Here is a 17,568-nt window from a genome sequence, read left to right as displayed (position 1 = left end):
GTGCCCTAGGCGAATGCCTGCCTAGTTCGCCTATATGGTTGCACCGGCCCTGCAGAGTACTGGCAGTTTGCTAGAAATAGTTTAGGCGTTTGAAAAAAAGAAAAATATATGAAAAATATACAAAAATAATATATATAAAATAAAAATAATCGTTGTAGTTTGCATCATATAAAATGGCTGAGCGTATGTATGCGGCATACACATTTATCTGTTCTGATACAGAAAGTGCAAGCGAGACAGAACAATTTAAAATTTCGTCATCGTCCGCTAACACTAGTGATGACGAGCCTGGCACTAGCGCCATTGACCCTGAATGGATGCCCACAGAGTCATATGCTCCGTCTGTTCCAGAATTTAATTCTGTCACAGTCATCCGTTATGATGTTATGGGGTTTAGGGGGGTAGAATTTTTAAAAATCTTATCAGAAGAACTGGTAAATTTGATGGTTGAGCCGACCAATTTACGCGCTGCTCAATTTATCGCTAGTCACCCCACCTCATATTACGCAAAGAATAGCGTATGGTGCCTATTGTTGTGGCGGATATTTAAAATTTTTGGGGCCTCCTTCTAAATATGGGTCTCCATAAAAAAAAAAAAAAACACTATGAGATCTCATTGGTCATCTGATGTGTTGTACGATACCCCCATGTACAGGGAAGTAATGACAAGACAGCGATTTGAGACAACCCTGCGATTTCTTCATTTCGCTGACAACACACAGGCCCCCCACGTGATGACCCCAGCCATGACAGGCTTTATAAAATTAGGCCCCTTATAAATTATTTAAATGTGGCACCATACTGCGCAATCAAAGAGCCCTGCCCAAGCCTTTTGTGAACCAAAAATTGAAGTCTGGGGAAATAAAGGGCCTTTGCAATGGGGACGTCTTACATGGACGTCTTACTTGTCCTCATAATGACCTCTATACATGCAGACAGTAACAGCCCTGTGCGGGGCACAAATACCACCGTCCGTCAGCCTGTCTGCATACAGGATTACAATAAATATATGGGTGCGGTGGACCGTGCAGACCGAATGCTGCAGCCCTATAGCGCGGTCAGGAAATCCCGCATTTCGTATAAGAAACTTGCAGCCCACCTTATACAAGTAGCCCTGTATAATTCTTTTGTCATGTTCCAAAACGCAGGGAACCAAGGAACATATCTTGATTTTCAGAAAGCATTAAAAATATTATATTTGGAGAGCAGAGCCAGGATAGCAGTGGCGTTGGCCTCGGGGTTGTTTAGAAGCCATACCCATGTGTGTCTATTGAAGGCCTGAAGCGCCGGCCACCTCCTCCTCCATGTCAGCGAGGTGGTTGCCGCCCCCACTCTCCACATGGGGACCTGAGACGCAGGTAAAGACTATTATTACTTGATTATTGTGTGTATATATATTTGATCATGTGATACTTAGGATCAGGCACTCGTGAGGAAGCCAGCAAGTGATACGCGTTGGGCTCCTTTCCTGACCGCCACGCATACCCCCACCATGCTTTCTCCATGATAAGTATTTCAGCTCCTATTCATTGTTGATGGATTGCATTTACTTTATAACATTATCTATTTATTGATGTGGGGGCATGTTCATGATTTTGTGGTGAGCCGGGGTGGCATGTGCAGATATATGGTTCACATGGCCTTGATTTGTTGTATACAACGATTTTAATCCATTTTTTCTTGTGTTTGTTTCCTTAAATAAATTTATTATATTTTAAATGTGCGGCTCTTGTTTCGGTATTCTTTTTCTTCCACTTTTCCTCAGGATAGCAGTGGGGTAGCGTCCTCTAGTCATGCCAGCAGAATTATCCCAGGGCAACACTTCCCATCGGAGGTGCCCCCTACTGCGAAAAAAAAGCAGAGCCCAAAAGAGATGTAGGGTCTGTTACAAGAATGGGATACGGCGGGATACCACATATCAATGTGACACCTGTCCAGGTAAGCCTGGACTTTGCATTAAGCAGTGTTTCTGCATTTACCATACTACCCTAGATTAATTATTTCATTAATTTAATTTTTTTTTACTTTTTATGCACTTTTGGCCATTTTTAATTTATTATCTAATCCTCTGTGTTTTAACACTCCATATTTCATTATATTATTAGCCAATTAAAATTTGGAAAATTAGACAAACTCCAAAATGTAAAAATAAATTCTCATTATACCCCTAGATGAATACTATAAAATAATAAAATTCTCACTACACCCCTAGATGAATACTTTAGGGGGTGTAGTTTCCAAAATGGGGTCACATTTTTTGGGTACCTCAGGGTAACTTCAAATGCGACACAGCGCCTGAAAATTATTCCAGTGAAATCTGCCCTCCAAAAACCATATTGTGCTCAATCTGTTCTAAGCTCTGCCGTGTGCCCGTACAGCAGTCGACAACCACATATGGGGTGTTACTGTAAACTGCAGATTCAAGGTAATATATATTGAGTTTTGTTTGGCTGTTAACCCTTGCTGTGTTACAGGAAAAAATTGATTTAAATGGAAAATCTGCAAAAAAAGTGAATTTTTTTTATTTTTACCTCCTCATCCCACAAAAAATAAGCCCCTACATAAGAAAATCGCTCAAAAAAAATAAAAAATAGAGCTCTCAGAACATGAACATATTAAAACATCATTTTTTTTGTTTAAAAAATGCTATTATTGTGTTAAAGTGAAATAAATAAAAAAAATGTATACATATTAGGTATTGCCACGTCCATAACAACCAACTCTATAACCTAACCCTTCGGGTGAACACTGTAAAAAATAAAAATAAATAAAAAAAATGCTATTTTTTTGTCACCTAACATCACATAAAGTGCAACACCAAGCGATAAAAAAGGCGTATGTCCCTCAAAATAGTATCAATCAAACTGTCACCTCACCCCACAAAAAATGAGACCCTAACTAAGACAATCGGTCAAAAATAGAAAAGCTATGGCTCTCTAAAACATCATTTTTGGGGTTTAAAAAATGCTGTTATTGTGTAAAACTTAAATAAATAAGAAAGTATACATATTGGGTATCGCCACGTCCGTAACGATCTGCTCTATAAAAATGTCACATGACATAACCCCTCAGGTGAACGCTGTAAAAATAAATAAATAAATAAAAACTGTGCTAAAACAACCAATTTTTTGTTCACCTTGCCCCATGAAGTGTTAAAATAAATGATCAAAAAATCATATGTACCCAAAAATGGTACCAATAAAAACATCAACTCTTCCTGCAAAAAACGAGCCCCTGCACAAGATGATCGGCAGAAAAAATAAATAAAAATATGGCATTCAAAAGATGGAGAAACAACAACATAATTTTTTTCAAAAATACTTTATTATGTAAAACTGAAACAAACATAGAAAGTAGACAGATTTGATATCATTGCATCCGTAACAACCTGCTCTTTAAAAATAGCACATGATCTACCCTGTAGATGAATGTTGTAAAAAATAAAAACAGTGCCAAAACAGCAATTTTTGGGTTACTTTGCCTCACAAAAAACATAATATAGAGCAATTAAAAATCATATGTACCCCAAAATTGTACCAATAAAACTGGCAACTTATCCCCTAATTTCCAAAATTTTGGGGATTTTCTACTGTAAGGGTGCATCAGAGGGGCTTCAAATGGGACATGGCATCTAAAAACTAGTTCAGCAAAATCTGCCTTCCAAAAACCATATGGCGCTCCTTTTCTTCTGCGCCCTGCCGTGTGCCCTTACATCAGTTTACGACCACATGTGGGGTGTTTCTGTAAACCACAGAATCAGGGTAATAAATATTGAGTTTTGTTTGGCTGTTAACCCTCGATGTGTTAAAGAAAAAATGGATCAAAATGGAAAATCTGCCAAAAAAGTGAAATTTAAAATTTTTATCTCCATTTTCCTTTAATTCTTGTGGAACAAAGTTATTGCCACATAAAGTGACACATGTCAGATTTGCAAAAATCAGTCTGGTCACGAAGGTGCAAAATGGCCCGGTCATTAAGGGGTTAATCTCGTGAAAGTTTTGTTTTGTTTCTTACGGTTTGTTTTTTCTTTAGTTTTATTTGTGCAGAGACTTTTTAGCTGTTACTATGTCACTCCAGATTGGCCTTCATACGGTGAAATAAAGCAGCTGGTTTGCCGGCCGTACATATTAGATAGATGTTGGCCGTACAGTCTCTCCCAACTTTATAATAAACCGCCACATTTGGCTCGGCAGAATTTACATGTAATTCATTAGGGAAGCGGAGATATGTGGCTGCCAGACACATCTGGCACCACCTATGTCCAAGCAAAACAGGGTCTGGTCGGCAAAGTCCCGTGCATCACGTCAGGGGGGCCATCGAGCTGTAATGTCAGGGGGCCCGCTGTTTAATGTAAAAAATGAAAATCAGACGTCATATAATACATGACTGTCTCTTTCTAATTAGAACCAGCCCTGTACCTCACATGGATCCAGAGATCTCCAGACTTATTGCTCTGCTAGATTTATTTCAAGCTGATTGGTCATTAGTATAAAAATTCTGGAAAACCCCTTTAAGGACTACATGAATAGGACCGCTTACACTGACCTCCCTACACCCCTACGCCCTGCTGCCATAAAGCTCCACTGGATCAGATTGTTGGACTCACAAACTCGTGCGCACATAACCGAGAGGACCTCACGCAGAGCTCATGAGTCCTCTCAATCTAATTCACTGGCGTTTTGGGGTGGGGGGTATCGGCATAAAAAGTATTGATTGGAGGTAATTTAGTACTGCAGGTGGTAGTGGTAAATTGAGATGACTGACTTCCTTTAAAAATCCTTGAATGGGTCGTCCCATTACTAACACTTATCCCCATTCCATAGGATAATGGATAGGTCTGATTGGCAGAGGTCTGACCACTGGTCCCCCACAGATCACAAGATGTGAATGGAAGTGACGGTCACATATGTACGCCACCAATTCATTAGCTCTATGGGACTGTTGGAGGTAGTTGAGCTCTGCCATCAACAGCAGTCCCTGAGAGTTGAATGGAGAGGCAGCTTGCGTGTATGTCCACTACTTACTATGGCCATCAATATGGGTAGAAAAGCTCTACACACCTTTTCTGGTTGTAGTGTATGCTAAGGCCCCTTTCACACGAGCGTGACGGATTAGGTCAGGATGCGTTCAGTGAAACCCGCACTATTTTGCAAGCAAGTTCAGTCAGTTTTGTCTGCGTTTAGTTGTTCAGTTTTTTCCGCGCGGGTGCAATGCGTTTTGATGCGTTTTTCACGCGGGTGATAAAAAACTGAAGGTTTACAAACAACATCTCTTAGCAACCATCATTGAAAAAAACGCATCGCACTTGCTTGCGGATGCAATGCGTTTTTCACGCAGCCCCATTCACTTCTATTGGTGAAAAACACAGAATATAGAACATGCTGCGATTTTCACGCAACGCAGAACTGATGCGTGAAAAACGACGCTCATGTGCACAGACCCATTGAAATGAATGGGTCAGGATTCAGTGCGGGTGCTGTGCGTTCACGTCACGCATTGCACCCGTGCGGAAATCACGCTCGTGTGAAAGGGACCTAAGCTGTTTAAAAACCACAAAGCTTCTGCTCTATTGGCCAGGATCTCCAGAACCCCGAGTCCACTTTAGATGCCATGGTCAGCAGCAGCACCCACCTGCTTTACAGAGGAGGTGCTCTGTCTGTAAGTCCATTGGCAGCCTCCATGATGTGATGTCTGGGTGTTGATGAATAGCCATGGCAGCCAGTGGCCTACTAAAGTCTTATAAATGTTAGCTTATTAGGTCCTGCCTAAGGTAGGTCCTAATAGCCTGCTTGTCAGTATATCAATGACAGGCATAATACACTGCAATACTGAATTATGTAAAAATAAATTAATAAATCCAACATAAAAAAAATCCATCCCCCTCTAGAAAACTTAAAAAATTAATATTGCCATCTGTAATCACTGGAACTAGTTTGAATGTTGTTTTTTTGATTAGCGTGCTTTATAAAAAAATGGGATAAAAAAATACAGTACCATGATACCGAAAATGGTACCAGTTAAAACATCAACTCACATGGCACCATCAATAGAAAAATAAAAATATTCTGGTCCCTGGATGACGCTACATAAATAATTTTTTTAAGTGGTGTCATTGTGCAAAAGTTGTAAAACATAAATAAAACACTACATACGTTTTGTATCGCTCTAATCCTCGACCCAGAGGATGAAATGAATGGTGAATGTTGTAGACCTGAGCGTTTTACAGCACGTTCCTACGCGCTGTAAAACGCTCAACAAGGAGAAACCAATGCTTCCCTATCGGCATTGTTCTCACCTGGGCGTTTTACAGCTCGTACGATCTCGCTGTAAAACGCCCTACGCCCCAAGAAGTACATGAGCTTCTTTGGGGCGTCTTGTCGCGCGTTCCAGTACATAGACTTCTGGGAACGCGCGACAATGGGCGTTCGCTTGTCTCTGTATGCGCGATTGCAAACGCCGGTACAATTGCGCATACAGAGCGCTCAGGTCTGAACCCAGCGTAAAGGGGTTGTCCAGCTTTTATTACGTGATGGCCTGTCCTTAAAATAAGCCATCATTAGCTGATCAGCTTTGGCCCAACATCCAACACCCCTGCCGATCAGCTGTGCCGCCGAATCTCCAGCACTGACTCACGGAAGTCGGTGGTATTTGTGCTGCAGCGATGAGCTGTGTAGTTTTAGCGCTGGACTTACTCCCAAACAGGTGATCGGTGGGGGTGCGGGGTGTCAGACCCCTGTCAATCAGCTAGTGACGGCCTCTCAGTGTAGGCTCGGTGTATATGCTAGGAGAACCTTCCGCCATATACGCCAAATAACTGCATCCCTTATTTGTAGCTGCACAAATCCTTTGCATTCTCTCCGGGAAGCAGGCAGGTTCTCCATGCCATGCAGTGTCCTCCATAAAGCATATGTAGACATGGCCTCAGACTAGGTTCATGCCAGCTTTGTGAATTGTTCTCATCGGGACAGTTTGAATATCATGTCTGTACACTTACATATGTCCGCCATTGACTCACATTGGAAAAGGTATGGACTTTTTCTGTTAGAAGCATAGTGGACTAGGCTGATCCGCACAGTGACGGTGATGTGATCCCATATTCCAGACAATCATATGGCAATTAAATTGGTGTTCCGGGACCTAGTCCGTTAAACACCTGTAGGAGAAAGTTTGTTATATACTTAACCACTCTGAAGTTGCGTGGATCAGCCACATGGGAACCGGGCCACGTGACACTCCTCTTCTGAAAATCCTAGATCCACCAACGTCACATCCTTTACTAAGTTTTTGGCCTCTGGGCTTCGGATGGGATGTCGTTCTTCTGTGGACGGGACCAGAACTGTAGCTCTCCCTGGTCCAAGCGAAGATAAGGATTCAGGATTTTGTGTATGCGCCATGAAGAGGAATCATTCTGGTCCCTCCCATAGCTCAGACTGGAAACCTGGTAAAGGGTGCGACCACAGCGGAAGCTGGATCCTCAGAAGAGGAGTGTCACATAACCACGTTCCACGCACCTTCGGAACAAAGTATATTACAAACTTTCTCCTGCAAGTGTGTTCTGTGTAATTAAGGTGGCTTTGAGGGACTCGCTGGGTCCTGGAAAACTCCTTTTAACACAGTCTATGGACAGGTTGGTATTCGTTAACTGAACGGTATTGGTCTAGTGACAACTTTTCATTAACTTAGGAGGAATAATGTTGATAAAAGTGGTCAGGTGTAACCCTTTTACTTCATCCCTTCAAGGCTTCACGGGCTCAAATACTGGACAAAGCAACAGAATATATACAGTATATGAGAAGGAAAAATCACACACACCAGCAAGACATCGATGACCTAAAGAGACAAAACTCTCTGTTAGAACAACAAGGTATGGACGTGTATTCCAGGAGGTTCACGAGGTCCATCCTGAGGTTTTCCACGTCTGGACCAGTGGCGTAACTACCGGGGAAGCAGCTGCTTCGGGGCCCGGCGCCCCGGCAGCGTGTGTGACAGTTTATTTTCAAGTTAGTTAAATATCGTGTTCAGGGCCCCTTCACAGCAGCCGCTAGTGTGATCTAATTTTACTGTCTCCTTGGGATTCGAACCCACAACCTCCAATCTAGCAGTGAATCAGTGGCAAAGCATTTACCCTCACAGCCATAAAGGCTGCATTACAACTCATTGAAAAAATATGAGACTACTACTGTTATAGCTGGCTAATTGTACATCTATACACATGACAGCTGCCCAAACACACCTAGCACTGCTATATCTCTATATGACAGCTGTCCCTGCACACTCAGCTCTGCTATATCTCTATATATGACAGCTGCCCCAGCAAACCCAGCTCTACTACATCTATACACATGACAGCTACCAAAACACAGCCAGCTCTGCTACATCTATACACATGACAGCTGCCCCCAACACACTCAGCTCTACTATATCTCTATATATGACAGCTGCCCCAGCAAACCCAGCTCTACTACATCTATACACATGACAACTGCCGAAACACAGTCAGCTCTGCTACATCTATACACATGACAGCTGCCCCCAACACACCCAGCACTGCTATATCTCTATATGACAGCTGTCCCAGCACAATCAGCTCTGCTATATCTCTATATATGACCGCTGCCCCAGCAAACCCAGCTCTACTACATCTATACACATGACAGATGCCCAAACACACCCAGCTCTGCTACATCTATACACATGACAGCTGCACCAGCACACTCAGCTCTGCTATATCTCTATATATGACAGCTGCCCCAGCAAACCCAGCTCTACTACATCTATACACATGACAGATGCCTAAACACACCCAGCTCTGCTACATCTATACACATGACAGCTGCACCAGCACACTCAGCTCTACTATATCTCTATATATGACAACTGCCCCAGCAAACCCAGCTCTACTACATCTATACACATGACAGCTGCCGAAACACAGCCAGCTCTGCTACATCTATACACATGACAGCTGCCCCAGCACACTCAGCTCTGCTATATCTCTATATATCTATCTACTGTATAGCAATACTTAGAGATATATAGATGTAGCAGAGCTGGGTGTGCTGGAGCAGCTATCATATCTAGAGATATAGCAGAGCTGAGTGTGCTGGGACAGCTGTCATATAGAGATATAGCAGTGCTGGGTGTGTTTGGGCAGCTGTCATATGCATAGATGTAGCAGAGCTGGGTTTGCTGGGGCAGCTATCATATATAGAGATATAGCAGAGCTGAGTGTGCTGGAACAGCTGTCATATAGAGATATATCTGAGATACTGCTATATCTGTATATGACAGCTGTCTCAGCACATTCAGCTCTGCTATATCTCTTTATATGAGCAGCTGTCATGTGTATAGATGTACACTTAGCCAGCTATAACAGTAGAAGTCTCATATTTTTTCAGTCAGCAGCAACGCAGCAAGTATGGTCTAGTGGTTAGCTGCTTTGCCTCTGAAGCAGAAGGTTGTGGGTTCGAATCCCAGCAGAATCTTTTCTCAAATACAAGCACTGACTCCATATAAGGACATACAAGGCGGGACACAGGAAGAGGCTGCATCGCATCGCTGACATGGAGGTAAGTAGAAGTGTTTATTATTATTTTTTTAATACCCGACTGTTACTGCCATGGGGGAGCGGGAGGCACCTGATACTGGCACATGGGGGGAGGGGGGTTGGCACCTGATACTGGCACCTGGGGGGAGGGGGGTTGGCACCTGATACTGGCACATGGGGGGGGGAAGAGGCACCTGATACTGGCACATGGGGGGGGAGAGGGGTTGGCACCTGATACTGGCATATGGGGGGGGGAGGGAGAGTGGCACCTGATACTGGCATATGGGGGGGAGGGAGAGTGGCACCTGATACTGGCACCTGGGGGGGGGTTGGCACCTGATACTGGCACATGGGGGGGAGAGGGGTTGGCACCTGATACTGGCATATGGGGTGGGGGGGGAGGGAGAGAGGCACTTGATACTGGCACTTTTTTTGTGGGGGGGGGGGAGATGGCACTATGATACTGGGACATGGGGGGGGGGAGAGGCACCTGATACTGGCACCTGGAGGGGAGAGGGGGGGTTGGCACTTGATACTGGCACATGGGGGGGGGGGGAGAGGCACCTGATACTGGCACATGGGGAGGGGGGAGGGAGAGAGGCACTTGATATTGGCACTTTTTTGTGGGGGTGGGGGGAGATGGCACTATGATACTGGGACATGGGGGGGGGAGGAGAGAGGCACTTGATACTGGCACGTGGGGGGGGGGGTTGGCACTATGATACTGGCACATGGGGGGGAGAGGCACTTAATACTGGCACTTTTTTGGGGGGGAGATGGCACTATGATAATGGGACATGGGGGGGAAGAGAGAGGCACTTGATACTGGCACATGGGGGGTTTTGGCACTATGATACTGGCACATGGGGGGGTGGGAAGGAGAGAGGCACTTGATACTGGCACATGGGGGGAGATGGCACTATAATACTGGGACATGTGGGGGGGGGGAGAGGCACTTGATACTGGCACATGATGGGGGGGCATCTATGGGGACACTTACTGGCACATTATTGGGGGCATTATGGGGGACACTAGGCCGGCAGCCTATCAGAGGCCGGACACTGAGGGGCATCTACTGGGGCACTATATATGGGGCATTTTATACTGGTACATTATGGGGGGCACTAGCAGGAAGGGGGAGAGGAGCACTATGGGGGAATTTACTGGGGGCACTATATAGGGGTATTTTATACTGGCACATTATGGGGGCACTATGGGGACATTAGCTCAACTGGGGGCATTACAAGGGGGTATTTTTGCACTGTCACATTATAAGGAGAATTATTTCTACTGGGGGGCATTATGGTGGGCTTTATTACTCCCCCATGGTATGACCCCCTAGTATCAGCACCGGCCTCCCCCTGCTCTGCTATCCCTCTGCCCCTTCTCCAAATCCTTATTATGAAATCTTTCTCATTAGGATAAAACACAACATCAGCTCCGCCGAGCCCCCGGCCAAAGTGTGGAAGTGGCGTCCGAGATCCCCAAGGGCCAAGCCAAGAAATTGTAAGTGTTCATATGAAATATGTTTATGTTATACACATATAGCCTACACTGTGCCCCACAATGTACAGTATACCTCTATATTGTGCCCCACAATGTACAGTATACTGCTACACTGTGCCCCACAATATACAGTATACCGCTACACTGTGCCACACAATATACAGTATACCGCTACACTGTGCCACACAATATACAGTATACCTCTACACTGTGCCCCACAATATACAGTATACCTCTACACTGTGCCCCACAATATACAGTATACCTCTACACTGTGCCACACAATATACAGTATACCTCTACACTGTGCCACACAATATACAGTATACCGCTACACTGTGCCACACAATATACAGTATACCGCTACACTGTGCCACACAATATACAGTATACCTCTACACTGTGCCACACAATATACAGTATACCTCTACACTGTGCCCCACAATATACAGTATACCTCTACACTGTGCCACACAATATACAGTATACCGCTACACTGTGCCACACAATATACAGTATACCGCTACACTGTGCCACACAATATACAGTATACCTCTACACTGTGCCCCACAATATACAGTATACCTCTACACTGTGCCACACAATATACAGTATACCGCTACACTGTGCCCCACAATATACAGTATACCTCTACACTGTGCCCCACAATATACAGTATACCTCTACACTGTGCCCCACAATATACAGTATACCGCTACACTGTGCCCCACAATATACAGTATACCTCTACACTGTGCCACACAATATACAGTATACCTCTACACTGTGCCCCACAATATACAGTATACCTCTACACTGTGCCCCACAATATACAGTATACCGCTACACTGTGCCACACAATATACAGTATACCTCTACACTGTGCCCCACAATATACAGTATACCGCTACACTGTGCCACACAATATACAGTATACCTCTACACTGTGCCACACAATATACAGTATACCTCTACACTGTGCCACACAATATACAGTATACCTCTACACTGTGCCCCACAATATACAGTATACCGCTACACTGTGCCACACAATATACAGTATACCTCTACACTGTGCCTCACAATATACAGTATACCTCTACACTGTGCCTCACAATATACAGTATACCTCTACACTGTGCCACACAATATACAGTATACCTCTACACTGTGCCTCACAATATACAGTATACCGCTACACTGTGCCAAAGGAGTGGGGTTTACACAGGAGGAGGGAGATGCGAAGCGCGCTGAGGGGGGCCCTTACAAATATTTGCTGTGGGGCCCAGTCACTTCTAGTTACGCCCCTGGTCTGGACATGTCCCCTACTCCAGGGCTGCATCACAAGCATCTCTTCCAGCCTAATAGTGCTCTGTATTGGGGAGGGGCAAGAACCCCAAAATAGCTGTCCACTGATGGGTGTCTGTGGTGTGGCTGTAGTCTTGTTTTGCATGGAGCATAGTCTGTAGTCAGCACCTTAGGGTGCCTTCACACAGTAATTTTCATCTTTGCCTCCCATTGACCATTGCCTGTAAATAAGACTTATACATCAGCTCGGTCTCCCTAATGAGTCTCCCAAGGACATGGAACAACCCCTTAAGGGTGCCTTCGCACACTGCAGATTTTATTGCAAAATTTCTGAGGCCAACAACCAGAAAGTCACGTGCCAGTGAATCAGATGAATGGAACTAATTTTCAGTTACGGAAATTTCTGCAGTATAGTCTGCCACGTGTGAAGGCACTATTTCTGGGACCCTGAATACATCTGGGTTAGGCTAGTTTCACGCTAGCACTCAGAGATCCGGCAGGCTCTGTGGATCCAGCATTGCCGGACGCTTCCTGAATGCCCTATAATGGAGACCGGCCGAGATCCGGCCTCAACCCGGTAAATATGCAGAGAATCGGCTGGACAAGTATTGCTGCGCCAAATCTCCTAACGCTGGTGTGAAACTAGCCTCATTCAGTGCTACGATTATTACTTCATGTAGGCCGCAGCTATGCTTTGATTTGCGGCACAGTTTGATCATGGCTCAAACGTTCAGCCATTGTAAAAACCAGGGCATGTTTTTTGGGGGGACAGGGCCACCAACCTTTAAAGGGGTATTTCAGTGTAATAAAAAAATCTATATTTTAGTTATCTACTGTCTTCCAGCATCATTTCCTGGAGACCAGACGTTCAGTAGTTACTTGCTTGCCTCTCAACACATATGAATCAGATTTCACTCTCGCATTTAAACAAGTGACCAACAGGGGGCTTGACTCGCACACGGTGCCGATAGTTGGGCCGATTATCAGGGGCGAGGCTTCTGCAGCCTTCAATGTACTGTGAAACGTAGAAGGTGCAGAAGCCAAACAAGAAACCGTTTTAATAAAAACATTTAGGTGTCTGTAGCCTTAAAGGGGTTGTATCACGTCAGCAAATGGCATGTATCATGTAGACCAAGTTAATACAAGACACTTTCTAATGTATTTTGTTCCACGCAACATCGGAACAAAGTATATTACAAACTTTCTTCTGCAAGTGTGTTCTGTGTAATTAAGGTGGTTTTGTGGGACTCGCTGGTGCCCAGAAAACCCCTTTAACACTTTATTTTTTGGGGGATTACGTCTAGATAAACAGTCTATGGACAGGTTAGATGTATAGGCTAGGTTTGGTTTGGTTTGTTTTTTATTTTATTTTTTTGGGACAGGGCCACCAACTATTAGTCTAGTGACAACATTTCATTAAAGGGGTTGTCCAGGTTCAGAGCTGAACCTGGACATCCCTCCATTTTCACCCCGGCAGCCCCCCTGACATGAGCATCGGAGCAGTTCATGCTCCGAGGCTCTCCTTTGCCCTGCGCTAAATCGCGCAGGGCAAAGGCATTTTTCTGAGTTCCGGTGACATACCGGGCTCTCTATGGGGCTGACAGGCAGCCCGGTGACGTCACCGGCACTGATGGGCGGGATTTGGCTCTGCCCTAGCCAGTAAAACGGCTACGGCAGAGCTAAAGCCCGCCCCTCAGAGCCGGTGACGTCACCGAACACACTGCTGGGCGGAAGTTACCGCCCGGCAGTGTGTTATTGAAAACACAAGAGCCTGTGCCCTGCGCGATCTAGCGCAGGGCACTGGAGCGCATCGGAGCATGAGATGCTCCGATGCCAGGCTCAGGAGGGCTGCCGGGGTGAAAATAAGGGTATGTCCGGGTTCAGCTCTGAACCCGGACAACCCCTTTAACTGAAGACAAATAATGATGCTGGCTTTATTCATTTTCCCATCACATTATACCCTTCTTGGTTCCATGGTTACGTCCACCTTGCAGTCCAGCAGTGGTGGCCGTGATTACTATAGGAAATAGCGCTGACATCTCTGGTGGCTGGTACCGTGTGAGAGCACATAGAACAGCACTTTTTCCTGCATTGTGCAAGCACGACCACCTTTGCTGGATTGTAGGGTGGTTGTAACTGTGGAAATGAAAAGTGTATAATGCGATGGATAAATGATTCAAACCAGCAAAGGAGGCAACATGGACAATCACAATACATTAGTAAGTGCCTTGTATTCACTTTCTCTACATGATAAATGCAGTTTGCTGAAATGGGACAATCCCTTTAAAAATCTACCAACCTCCTGAAATTTGAACTTGACTTTGCTCCTAAATCCTTATCTGCAGGAACTGTGTGAAACGTGTGTCTTGTAAGCTTGTAGGCCCAGGCCTTAAATTTCTGGGATGAGGAGTAAAGATCTCCCATATTCGATTTGTAGCCATATTGGCTGTCCAGGAGCTGCGTTTGTCTTAGATCCGGTCGCTTAGAGGGTCTCCCCACTCATAGTCTTCTTTGGAATCTGTCCCATCCTTCTTACTGTCCAGTGACTGAATTTAGTCAATGCCTGTGGAGACAGATGTGATACGTCACCGTAGTAGTGACATCAACACAAAGGAGGAAATAGCTAACTTCTCCTCTAAAAGGGAACCTGTCATCAGACTATAGCTCCCACCCAAACCACCACCAACCTGTTATCTATCATCATAATCTTCTTTCTTCTCCATAATTAGGAAAAAGATGCCAGTGAGGAGTCATGGGGGTGGAGCTGCTCTCCCAAGGAGTCATGCTGGCCGGTCCTTCTCCTGACCTGATTAACATCCTACAGACGGGTACACCATCACAAGTCCTCTAAAACCACATTTGACACATCCCCAAAGATGTGGCCGCTTCACTGCGCATGTACTGAATGCCACTTTAGGAGGTTTTTTAACGTCATGGCATTTTAATCAAGCTAGAAGAAGGAGTTCAGCCAGCGTGACTCCTCAGGAGAGCGTCTCTGTCCTCATGACTACTTCACTAGCATCTGGAAGCTTGAATGGAAATTCTTGTTCTACGTTATTCAGATACCGACAGAAGAAAGACGATTATCATTGTAAACCTGTTGGCGGTTTGGGGAGGGGGGGCAGGTTTTTGGGTTTCTGTTTTGTTTCACCAATCCACATTTTTGAATATTTGCCCTAAGGTTTCAGAGGTCCATTACTCACCGTCTGATCTGTCTTTACAGTCCGTGCACTGGAGAAAGCGAAATCCAATTCTCGCCTTCAGTCGAACTACTCCTCATCTGACAGCAGCCTTTACACCAATCCCAATGGCAGCACCATATCCGCCTTTGACGGAGGATCCGACTCAAGCTCCGAGTCCGAACCCGAGGAACCCCAAAGCAGAAAGAAGCTACGGATGGAAGCGAGTTAAGCAAACACAAGCAATAAAACCAGCAGCCTGTACCAAGCTTATCCACGTCAGGCCCTCCTTCGCCCGTAAATAGGCCCTGGTCAACTCCTTTAAGGACTTCTGCCTAATGTTTTTGTTTGTCCAACGCCGCCTTTCCTTTCCCCCCTTATCAGTGAGTTATCAGACAGCATTTTTCTTTTCCCCTCTATATCCCCTCCCCTATATGTTATTTAAACCTCCTTGACACGTCCATGCTCGCCATTATACAGATCTGCACTTGGCGCGTCGTCACTGACGCGTTATTACCCGCAATACTTGTCTGCAGTTTGACCTTCGTACGACAGGTATCACAAGGTGAAGAAAGCAGGTTGGGGAAACTTGAAAAAACACCCAAATACGTGTATTTTATATATATATTATTTTTTATTTTTTACACAGAGTCATTTACGCTTCCATTAGGATCAGTTTTGCAGAAAAGCGGAGGTGTTGCCGTGCCACGTAAGAAATTCCAAGTACTTGGTGCTGCTGCCGGCGACCTCCTGGCTGATTATTAGCATTAATTTTCACATTTCTGAATCCATTTGAAAAACGCTTTTTTTTTTTTCAGCATTTTTTTTAATTTTATTTGCATTTCTTTTCACGTACATCAAATGTCTTCAAATATGGCACCGTAATGAAATTGGGAATGTATTGGTGGTGTCCACTCGTAGTCTGCACAAGGGGTTTGGGATTCTTAGTATTGATTTATACCCTTTGGCCCCCGATCTGTAATGAATCCCGTTCTGCCAAGACCGATATTGCTGCATCCATTGGATCCTATCGAGCAGCGAATGGTGCACTTCCCAACGCTGAGCGTCGTCCATTGTGACGCTCGGGAAGCCCCGGCTTCAGATGTGTCCTCAGACTTTAACTGTATTATACTACTACTTGCATCAAGAAACCTGAGATTTGACCAACGGCTACTTCTGTAGTGTGAAGGGGGCAGCCGCTGACTTTGTGCAGTTTGGATATCGATATAATACCCCCCTTCACCCCCGTTCCTAAACTAAGCTTTTTCTGGTATTAGACCATATTAGGGGATTGCTGTTTGAGCAGTTGCCCGTATGTCTTGTAAAAGTCTATTCCAAACTACAGCTTTATGTTGATGTTATTTTTCCAGTTTGTATTTTTTCTTTATTATGTCTTTTTGGAGTGTTTTACATCGTGATGTATTTTGGCTGTGAAATCCGCCATTTGCTAGAGGAGGTTCCCTTCTTAAAGGGGTTGGCACATCTGGGACTCATGCCAGAAAGCAGATAGATCCCATTAAAGCCAATGGGGTCTGGCGTTGAATGGCAGTATTTGGCTAGGCCTGATCCAGTGAACCCCTGCATCGGTTAAAATGAGGTGTGAACCTACCCTTATTCAGCTGTATTAGGGGTTATCCTACAGCTCTCCCATACTACTGAATGCTAAAGATGCTTAGTTACTCCGTGTCGTCCCCTTGTTTCCATTACACAACGTGACAACCCCTATAGTGGCCATTTTGGCCGTCCCAGTAGAGGACTATTACTTGCTGGTAGGGGGGGGGCTCTCTGCCCTGGACATCTCTGTACGGCATAGGAATATAAATTCTGGAAAATAAATGAAATGTGGTTGTTCTATATATCGGTATATCTAATATCTTGTAGTATGAGGTGCGCCGTCATGTGACACACAAGCAATGAACTTCTACTGGCTTACAAATCCTCCATTGGGGTCCGCTATTATATAGCATCGGATGAAATCGGTGGCAGCTATTTTCCATTGTAAGTCTGAGAGGACATCCCGGTATGTGT

At 44.8% G+C, this 17,568-nt stretch overlaps 1 protein-coding gene across 1 annotated transcript; it reads left to right on the top strand.

Annotated features, from left to right (window-relative positions):
- Positions 1-7,743: 7,743 nt before the first annotated feature.
- LOC122921958 (protein max-like) lies at positions 7,744-16,123 on the top strand. Its single transcript, XM_044272306.1, has 2 exons — positions 7,744-7,864; positions 15,585-16,123. The coding sequence occupies exons 1-2, from the start codon at positions 7,789-7,791 to the stop codon at positions 15,770-15,772; spliced, it is 264 nt and encodes an 87-aa protein (XP_044128241.1). The 5' UTR covers positions 7,744-7,788; the 3' UTR covers positions 15,773-16,123.
- Positions 16,124-17,568: the final 1,445 nt, after the last annotated feature.

This window comes from Bufo gargarizans, chromosome 11 (assembly GCF_014858855.1).
Source record: "Bufo gargarizans isolate SCDJY-AF-19 chromosome 11, ASM1485885v1, whole genome shotgun sequence".
NCBI classification, from domain to species: domain Eukaryota; kingdom Metazoa; phylum Chordata; class Amphibia; order Anura; family Bufonidae; genus Bufo; species Bufo gargarizans.
This window is presented reverse-complemented; position numbering and strand designations above follow the sequence as displayed.